Consider the following 9,691-nt stretch of genomic DNA (forward strand, 5'->3'; position numbering starts at 1 on the left):
AGATCAGGCCGAAGCCCCAGGGCCAAGGGTTCAATTTGTAACTTGCCCAGTGTCTAGCACATTCACTGTGGCTGCTTCTGGCTTGCTGTGAGGGGCTGGATGGGAGACTCAATGTCTGGTTGGGGGCTTCCCTCCTGGGGCCAAGTCAGACCCTCAGTCCTGCTGATTCCCCCCAGGTCTGCTGGATTCAGCCCACTGATAATTTGGTGAAAAGCCTGCCTGGGCAGCCTGCTGAGGACACAGTGAGGCCAGACCCCTTGAGCCCTTTCTGACAGAGATGCGCTGGCCATAGTCTTTTTCTCTCATTGTGAGACTTACCTTGGACCATGCAGCTGACCCTCCAGGAACTCAAGTCCTGGCCAGAATTGTAGGCCCCGAACACACAGCCCTGCTCCGTCCGGCCCACGCTCCAGGGAACAGGGAGCTCTGGCGATGCTGAGCCTCATCCTACAGTCTCAGCGATTTGATTGGTCCCCACCACACTAGGGAGCCCCTCTCACCTAACCCTACCCTGACTGAGCCCTTCCCCTCTTCCCTCCCCTGAGACATCCCCCCACCCAGGCCCTTGAAGCTCTTCCTGCCAAGAGTGGGCAGCCCCAGCCCAGGACAGACAGCTCCACCTGCCTTAGGGATCACTGTGGAGTCAGCTATATGCCCTCAGGCATCAAGGCCAGCACAGCTGTGTCCATGCCTTGCCCATAGGTGCCTTCCCATGAGCCTGTGTTCCCCTGGCACCTCCTCTAGGTAGCCCGAGCCTCTAGAAGACTGAAGGCAACATCCTGGCTACATCAGCAGAGCGCTGTTGCTGAGTTGGCCGCTGGGGGCATCAGAGCTGGCATCCTGTCTCCAGGCCTAGAGCTGGGAGTGCATGGCCAGGACCTCAGGCTGGGGTTTAAAACAGCCTGACCCTCCCACTGTCCTAAAGCTGGCCTGTTCTCCTGGGTCCTCCACCCTATTGATCCACCCAGGGCAGGACATTGTCCTTGGGTGCAGCCAGATATTCTGCAGGTTCTTCGGGTCTTTGCTCTAGCCAAGTCCTTCCTGTCCCCTCTGTGGCTCCTGCATCCTGGGGCTTGAGCCCCATGGGTATGAGCGCTTACAGTGGGGGACCAGCCAGTGCTGGGGCTGAGGGATGCCATTGGTTAGTTTCTTTCACAGAAGCAGATCACGTCCCAACCAGATCCTTGGGGAGGACACTGGGCGGAGAACAAACAGCAAAGAGGACACTCCATGCAGAGACCAGGCCCAGCCTTTCCACACAGGGCTCCGGGGCTGTCCCCTCCAGTGGCTGCATGTGGGACCTGCCTTTGGGGCTCTCGGCTGGGCTGAGGGAGGCTGACTGGGTCATCCTGGGCTACCCCTGACCTTGGGGCCAGCAGCGGCCATTTGAGGAGCTGTAACCTCAGCCCTGATCTATCCTCTCTGCATTAACAGCTGACACATGGCTCTACCCCCAGTGCTCTTAGGGCTCTGGGCCCTGTCCTGGCCATGGAGGAGGGTTGGTAGTCAAGCGTGGCCCTGCCAGAGACACATGACTCCCTGAGTTCTCCTATCCTAGCCCACCCCTCTCCTTGACAGGATACCCCCCCCAAAAAAAACTCTGGCCCCTAGGAAGGGTGTGGTGAGGACACAGAACTGAGTGGCTTCTTGGGTGAGCCCTGAGACCTGCACACTATAGCCTTCTATGCTGACCTCTCTGTCCCTGACCCCAGGCTGGGTGGCTGAGCTGCTGCAGGCTTGTCAAGGCCCTTTCTCCAGCAGAATCCTGGTGGCCTAACCTTGAGGCTTGAGTCTGACAGAATCCGGACCAGGTGCCCTCTGCCCATCAGAATAGCTCAGGGGCTGTTCAGCCCTCCCTGGCCAGCTCAGGCAGATTCAAAATCTCTGCTAAATCCTCTATTTAATTTTCTTCTCTGGGAAGCTGTAGGAAGTTCTAGAGATAAAGCTGAGCTGATAAAGTGGGGATTTGACCAGTCTCGCAGGCAGTAGGCCCAGGATCCGCTCCCCACAACCCTCCCTCCCCAGCAGGCCAGGGAAGTCTGTGGCTGCTGTGTCAGTGGACTCAGCCACTTGCTCAAGGGCACTGGAAAGGACAGCTGAGGCCAGGTCCAAGGACACCAGACCCTGTGGGCAGGTTGAGAACCTGTCACCGGCCCCTGCTGGCTGGGTTGCAGGTGCCCCTGGAGCCAGCCAGCTATGCTGCTGCTTTCAGGAATTCCCACTAGCCTGGGTGGCCCAGGGACGTGTCTCTGATGGAGACCACGTTGGTCCTTCCCTTTGCCACCTCTTCTGCCAGGGCCTTTTCCTTGCTCCTCAGTCTCTGTCCAGCTTGCCCGGACCAATTCCTGGCTGGGCCCTTGCGTGCTCAGTGCCCTGTCTGTCCTTGGTTTTCAGGCATCATGTATGACTGTGTCCTTCTGTCCTGTGTGGGTTCTTCCACCGTGTCCCGATAAGCAGCTGCCTGGACCCTTCCACAGATGAGGGGCTCACTCCGGGCAGGAAGCTGAGCCCTGCACCCTTCAGGCTATAATCAGACATCAGGTAGCTTTCTGTCCACTTCTTAGCACAAATCTATCTTACGGACTTGTCTCTGTGTATCTTGGATCTGTCTTTGTTCGAATTTTTTTCTTGGTATGAGGATCAAACTCAGGACCTTGTGCTTGCTGGGCAGGTGCGGCACCACTGGGCTTCATTTCCCGCCCTCAAGCCTGTCTTGGATCCCAACACCTTTTGTCTGTAGCCCCACCCAGCCTCCTGCTGGGTGCCTGTCCTCTTTACGCCTTTTTCCAGGGATACATTTTGCTGAGATAAAATAGCTGTTTCCCTTTCTTTTTGAACATTCTCCCTTATGTGCAGTTCTTGCCTACGGTTCAGTGATGGGGAACCTTTTAGAGCTTTCAATGATACAAACAGCCCGCTGCTGCACGGATACTGCAGTTTCACCACTACTGCCATGGCTGGGTTTCACAGACTGGAGTTGCCAGGCCCAGTGACAGTATCTCTGGATTCACGAGACAGCCAATGTGGGTTTCTCCACAGGCCTGCCCGCAACAGGTTTTAGCACTTGTGCTGTTTTTCTCTAGTTTGGTGAGCGTGAAGTAGGGAAAGGAGTTGTTTAGATTTCCCTTATTTTAAAGCACCAGGCAGGCATAAATCAAAATCCCTCTGCTTGAATTGCCACACCTGTTTTTCCATGTTTTCAAAGTCACGGTCTTTGAGAGTTTTCAAGGGGTATCTACGTTTATTATAACAATGGGCTGGGGGTGCAGCTCAGTGGTACAGTGCTTGCCTAGTATATGTGGTTCCATCCTCACCAACACACACACACACACACACACACACACACACGCGCGCACAAATGATAACCTCCCAATTATTGGAAACACGTGTTAAAACAAAACTGAACCCAGGTTGGTGGCATACACTCGTAACTCCTGCTACACAAGAGACTGAGGCAGGAGGATAATAAGTTCAAGGCCAGCCTATGCAACTTAGTGAGACCTTGTCCCAAGATAAAAAGGGCCGGGACATGGTTCAGTGGTACAGCATCCCTGGATCTCTGGTCCCGAAATAAAAAGTATACAGGCCTGTTCACGAGAGCCAAGTCAGAAATAAGTGTGGACCATCCACACAGCAGAACGTGATTCAGCCATGAAAATATAGGAAGTAACATGCTACAACATGGATGGGCCCAGAAAACAGTGCTGTGTGGGAGAAGCTGGCCCACACAAGGCTACACGCGTGATTCCACTTCTACAAATCCCCCGGAATGGGAGCTTCAGCAGCTGGAAGTCGGGGGCCGGAAGTCAGGGGCCGGAAGGCAGAGAGGGTACCTAATCCCCTCTGGGGTCATGTGAATATTCTGGAACTAGATAGTGGTGGCAGTTGTATAGTTTTGTGAAGGTCCTGAGTGTCTCCGAGTTGTGCACTGTGAAGGCGCTTTAGTGGTCAAGCTTGTTACGTGATTTATACCACCGTGAAAGTGCATCCAGAGCACAGGCTTCTCTGTGGCGTGTGCTGTGTGATCAGATGCTCTGGTGCTCGCTTCTGCCCCAACTCATGCGTCAAGATGCCCTTGCAGCTGATGAGCAGGTGGAGCAATTCAGGCAGGGGAAGGGCCAGGGAGGAGACGAGGCCTTGGTTTGCTGTTGTCAAGTCTACAGCTGGGCCTGTTGGGGGCCCCAACTCCCTCCCTCCACCCTGCCCAGTCCTTCCAAGTCTGCTGGACTTCACTGGGCCGATGTCTCTACACCCCCTGAGCTCCCCCAGCTGGCCACTCCAGACAAGCAGCTGGAGTCACAATCCTATGCTCCAGAGCACCCTGCCTCTGGGCTCTGCCTGCCTTGGTGAGAGGTGGGTGGCGCAGTGTCCCAGGTCATCCTGGGAAGCGCTTATCACTGGTGAAAGCTCTGAGGCTGATCAGCGCAGAGGTGACAGGCTGCACACCCCATCTGGTATCTTTGGACTGGGGACAAAGCGGAGAGAGGAACTTTTGGCCTAGGGTGGCCAGTACGAGGGGCCCCTAAGACCCAGGCACTCCCTAGAAGTGGGGTGCTGTCAATGATGGGGGTGGAATGCGGTCACTAATATTTCACCCACCTGGCCGTACACGGGAGACATAGCTCCCCCCACCCAGCCTGCTGCCTACCTCAGACCCCTCACCTCTGCTACGTTTCAGGGGCTGACACCTCCCCAGAGAAAGTGATGCATCTGTAACAGCCTTAGGGACCCTCAGAGAGGGGCCTTCCCACAGACACGGGGTGTGTAATGTCCTGTCCAGACTGTGTCCAGGAAGCTGTCCTAGGCCTACTTTCTCTCTGCTGCTCCAGCTGCAGGGCCCAGTGCTCTTCTCAGTGACTTCCTGCACCTGCGATCATGCTCATCTGCCTCACTGATGGGCCTGATCAGGGCTGCCTGAGCCACTTCAAATCCTCTCCTTAAAACGCCCCACTGTCCCTGGGAGAAACCCAGGGATGTGCTGCCTGCCGTGCCTGCAGGTGGGTCTGTTCCAGCCTGGATGGTTCCTTGGGCTGTCGCTTCAAATGCAAGCCAGAGGAAGAGCTGGTCCCTGGTCCACGGCAGCCAGATGACTAAGTCTCTCCTCTAGCTCTCCTCTGTTGGCACCATCAGGTCTGTGTGACCTTGGGTCAGTCTTGGCTGTCTGGGCCTCCTGGGACGCGCTTATCATGGGCAGAGGCTGTGATGCGGAGTAGAGGTGACAGTCTGCCCTCCCCTCTGGTACCTTCTGGGCTGGAGACAAAGCAAAAGAGGAGCCTTTGGCCTTGGCAGTGGCTGAACCCAGCAGGAGGAGCTTCTGTGGCCCAGTCCCACCCCGGAAGTGAGGTGTGGAGCAGTCTCCAGGGATGTTTCAGGTGATCCCACTGCATCTGATCCCAGTGTGGGAACAGAAGGTCAAGAAAGGTCACACTGCTTCCAAGGAGGACGCCTGGCCCAGGACGGCAGGCTGTGTCAGGATCACTGGTCCTGGTGCCCAAGCTCAGCTCCTCAGAGAGCTGGCATTCCAAGCATCTCTCAGCCGGGGCCAGCAGCTCTGCAGCCACCTCTGCACTGGCCTGAGGCTCGGAGGCGGCAGGACCCTGGGTGGGCAGTGAGTCAGGCCCAGGCAGCCTCTGCTGGTCCTCTAGCATCCAAGAAGCCCCTCTGTCCCTCTTTACTCATTCCTGTCACCAATGTACCATTGCCGAGCCATGACCTGGAGCCTCCACTCCTCGCCGTAAGTGCAGCCACCCAGCGGTCCTTGCCCCTTCCCATGTTCCGGGCCGGAGTGTGGAGGGTTATCTAGCGGCCACCCCGCTGCCCTGGCTTGAGCGCCACCAGCACCTGGGCGTCTGTGAGGTAAGAGTGGCAGGACATGTCTGCCCGGAGAGTATTCAAGGACTCGGTTGGGGTGTCCTTTAGGGCCACCCTGGGGGGGCATCTGGATGGGGCTCAGCGACTTCCTGGCTCCACTGAGGTCCACAGCACTGCTGAGGAGGAGGGCGCCAGGGGACGGAGCCGCAGGAAACCCGATGTGGCCCAGGACTCAATTTCCTGCCGCAAATGCAATTTGGAAACAAACAAATCCAATACGCCTGAACACCGCCTGTCCCTACGCAGCTGACTCTGTCCCCGTGGTGGCCGTGCCTGTCCTGCCTCTCCACAGGCCTTGCACCTGCAGCCCTGATTTGCCCATGAAGCCTTTTTTCTTTCTTTTTTGCAGCCTTCATTTTCCCATGAAAGTAGGAAGGTGTCGACAGCCGGTGCCAGTGCCAGGCACTGGGTGCCCGGGGCAGGAAGAGCCAAGGCTCAGACCACAGGTGCACTCTTCCACCCTGTGAGTGATTTTCCTCTCTGGACTGGGGAGGAGACTACGGGACAAAGGCCCAGCCCTGCGGCCAATCCTAATCCATCAGCCGTGCCCTGAGGACTGTCCTGTTACCGGGGTTCTGTGTTAGTGCTAGGCTTTCCCTGCTAACCTGGGGGTCCCACTGGAGCAGGACCCTTGGTACCTGGATGATGAGCAGAGGCTCACCAAGCCTGGCTCCAGCCAGGTGTCCTCTGTGGCCCCCTGGGCCTGCAGGCTGGGGACAGATGTTGGCAGCGCTCCAGCGGTGAGAAAAGACAGCATGTAAAACAGGCTCTACACAGAAGGGGGGCCCACTGGTCCTGGGTGTGTGTGCCGGTTGTGTCTGCCACCACCTGGGGAAACTGAGTCACGGGAGGGTTCGAGAAAGTTGTTTAGGTCCCCTTCAGGGACCTCCAACCCCTGAATGACAGCAGGAACTCTGGCTTGGTCTGTGTCAGTGGAGGTCACAGGGCTGCTATCCCCTAAGCCCACATTTATGAAGCGTCTACCGGGTGTCACACTGCAAGTGCCATAGTCCCCCCCCCACACTAGGATGCCTGGGGCCAGGCACACACATGGAAGACAGCAGTGTGGGGTGACAGGGTGGCCACGGAGGGGACAGGACACCAGGAGGGCACAGTCGGGTGAGTCAGAGGAGCCCCTGGGGATGGAGTACAGGATGAGGGCAATAGTGGAAGAGGGGGTAGGAGGGGCTGCAGCTTCGGACTTGTGCTGGAGTAGGGGAGCGCATTTTCTACTAAGATTGTGGGCGGGGGCACACAGGGACGCATATTCAGGGAAGCCAAGGCAGGAGGAGAACAGAGAACAGGTGCTGGGCAGCATTCCACGGCCAATGGCACTCTCTGCTGGCCATGATGGGTATCGCCCTGGGCTGACTCCCCCTCGCACCAGGATAGACGGGGGGGGGGCGGGGGGGGCTTGAGGATTTGGCCACAAAGCCCAGTCTTGACTGGCCTTGGGGACGGGTTCAAGGACTGACTCAGAGGCCCATGATTGGGCCCAGGACCCTCTAGGTGATGTGACCCTGGGCTGCTGCTGCTGTTTAGGCCATGTTTGGGGCCAGACATGAAGGGCAGTGGCCACCTGTCCCTTTAAGAGGCCACTTCTGCCACCCCATAGCTGGGGAGGGGAATCCTGTTGCCCAGCAACAGGAGGCCTGGTGTGTACCGTGTCCCTGGGTGACCAGAGCTTTGTTCTTGCTCTGGGACAGAGCTGCAGGTACTGGCCTACTGACGGACCACTCAGTGATTCTCCCCTTGATCTCCAACCCTTCACTGGCTGGGCACTGCCACTATGGCACAGACAGATGTGCTCCTGACCCAGCAGCCAGCCCCACAGACAGTACCACCCTGCGCACTGCCGCCCAAGGAGTATGAGGTGGCCTGTAACACAGGAGTCCACACATCCTCGGGCCTGGCCACCACCGGCTTCCGAACGGCCAAGTACCTGGCGGATGAGTGGTTTCAGAACTGCTATGCCCGCTACCACCAGGCACTGGCTGACCGAGACACGTCGGAGAGGCAGCGGCATGAGAGCCGGCAGCTGGCAGCAGAGACAGAGGCTCTGGCTGAGCGCACGCAGCAGGACTCCACACGCAGGCTGGGAGAGCGCTTGCAGGATGCCCACTGCTGGAAGTCAGAGTTACAGCAGGAGGTGGACGCGCTGGCCGCAGAGACTGACCTGCTGCAGGCCCAGAAGCAGCGGCTGGAGTGCGCCCTGGATGCCACCTCCTTGCCCTTCTCCATGGCCTCGGACCAGCTGCAGTGCTGTGAGCGCCGCCAGCACCCTGACCTTGTGCGTGACCATGTGGAGATGGAGTTGCTGAAGGTATCTCCCCTCACCCAGAGCCAGAGTGGGCAACCATCATGGGGGTAGCACAGGGGGACAGTTCAGGGGTCAGGGAGCAGGACCCCTGGGGGCAGGAAACCTGGTTCTTTTGTCACAGAAGAGTTTTTGCCCCCCTAGACTTTTGACTTCCAAGTAACTTCTTTTGGGATGCCCTCTTCTCTTTTGGCCCATGTGAGATGGAGGAAATTAAACCTGACCCCGATCTCCCCAGGCTGAAGCCCAAGGTTGTCCCAGTCCCGCTTCACTGTGGTTGGGACATTCGCTGTCATGGCAGAAATCCAGAGGCACAGCTAGTTGTACGGCACACCTGTAATCCCAACTCTGGATAGTTGAGGCAAGAAGGTTGCAAGTTCAAGCCCAGCCTGAGCAACTTAGACTTAGCTAGATCCTGTCTCAAAATAAGAAATTAAAATGGCTGGCGATACAGCTCAGTGCAGGGGCCATGGGTTCAACCCCCAGCACCAAACACCAAGGAGGAAAGAAAGAAAAGAATCCCAAGCACGGGCCAGCGTGCCAGGTGTAGAGGGCCGGGCTGGGCTGAGGTAGTCTGGGGACTACTAGAGGCCTCGGTAAGATGATGTCCTCGGTGCACTGGATGGACTTTAGGGGGAGCCCTAGAACCTGGGGGTGGGTCTGTCAAAGGGTGACCCTCCCAGAAGCCCCTAGAAGTCCCTGGAAGAAGAGACCCCACCAAGAAGAATATACCAAAAAGAATGGTCAAAACCCTGGACTAAACCTAACCAGAGAGAGCTGGCCCTGTTCTCCAGGAAAAAAGACTGTGGTGGTACCAATGGCGGTGGCAGGAGGTAAAGGTGTCAGGGTTAAGACTCAGTTCCTCCGGGCATATGAGGGCCGACCATGTGTAGCTCATACCCCAGGGACCGGGGCAGATGTCTGCTCAGGTGGGGCCTCTTCCCCATCCCCTCTTCTCCAAGGAGGCTGAGCTCATCAGGAACATTCAGCAGCTCCTGAAGAGAACCATCCTCCAAGCTGTGGACCAAACACGGTGGGTCGCAGCAGTCTCCAGGGTGGCTGTGCATCGAGGGACCCGACCCTGTGGCTCTGGGGGGAAGGGGCTGTCAGGGTGGGAGCACATCCAGGCCCAGCCTCTGTCCCAAGGCCCACAGCACGGAAATGTGTTGTGTGGGGGGTTCTGGGCGCTGTCGGCTGGGTGACAGTCCCCTGCCCAACTCGAAGCCTAGCTCCATTGGGTCCTGCCGCCCCCAGGCTGAACAGGGAGCACAAGGAGACGTGCGAGAGGGACTGGTCGGACAAGGTCGAAGCCTACAACATCGATGAGACCTGCTGTGGCTACCACAGCCAGAGCACCGAGGTGCAGCTCCACCCACACTCGGCAGCCTTCGAGGAGAGGTGGGCCCCTTCGTCTGCTCCTGGAGGAGTCCTGAGCAAGACTCCTGCCCAAGGGTGCAGCGAAGATCACCCCATGGGCTGCGGGCGGGGCGAGCCCGCGTTTTC

General features: G+C 57.8%; 1 protein-coding gene across 2 annotated transcripts in view; it reads left to right on the plus strand.

Moving 5' to 3' along the window:
- The first annotated feature begins 6,245 nt into the window (after positions 1–6,245).
- Tekt4 (tektin 4) overlaps positions 6,246–9,691 on the plus strand; it is a 5,738-nt gene continuing 2,292 nt past the window's right edge. The window contains exons 1-4 of one of the 2 annotated variants that reach the window (XM_010620542.3): positions 6,246–6,334; positions 7,578–8,194; positions 9,151–9,221; positions 9,443–9,586. In XM_010620542.3, the coding sequence (XP_010618844.1) occupies positions 7,661–8,194; positions 9,151–9,221; positions 9,443–9,586 (749 nt within the window). In that variant the 5' untranslated portion in view covers positions 6,246–6,334; positions 7,578–7,660. Of the gene's footprint in view, positions 6,335–7,510; positions 8,195–9,150; positions 9,222–9,442; positions 9,587–9,691 lie in introns of those variants that run through there. The other variant, XM_010620541.3, reaches the window with a different exon arrangement.

The sequence above is a fragment of the Fukomys damarensis genome, unplaced genomic scaffold (genome assembly GCF_012274545.1).
Source record: "Fukomys damarensis isolate Sample0158 unplaced genomic scaffold, DMR_v1.0_HiC HiC_scaffold_34, whole genome shotgun sequence".
NCBI lineage: Eukaryota > Metazoa > Chordata > Mammalia > Rodentia > Bathyergidae > Fukomys > Fukomys damarensis.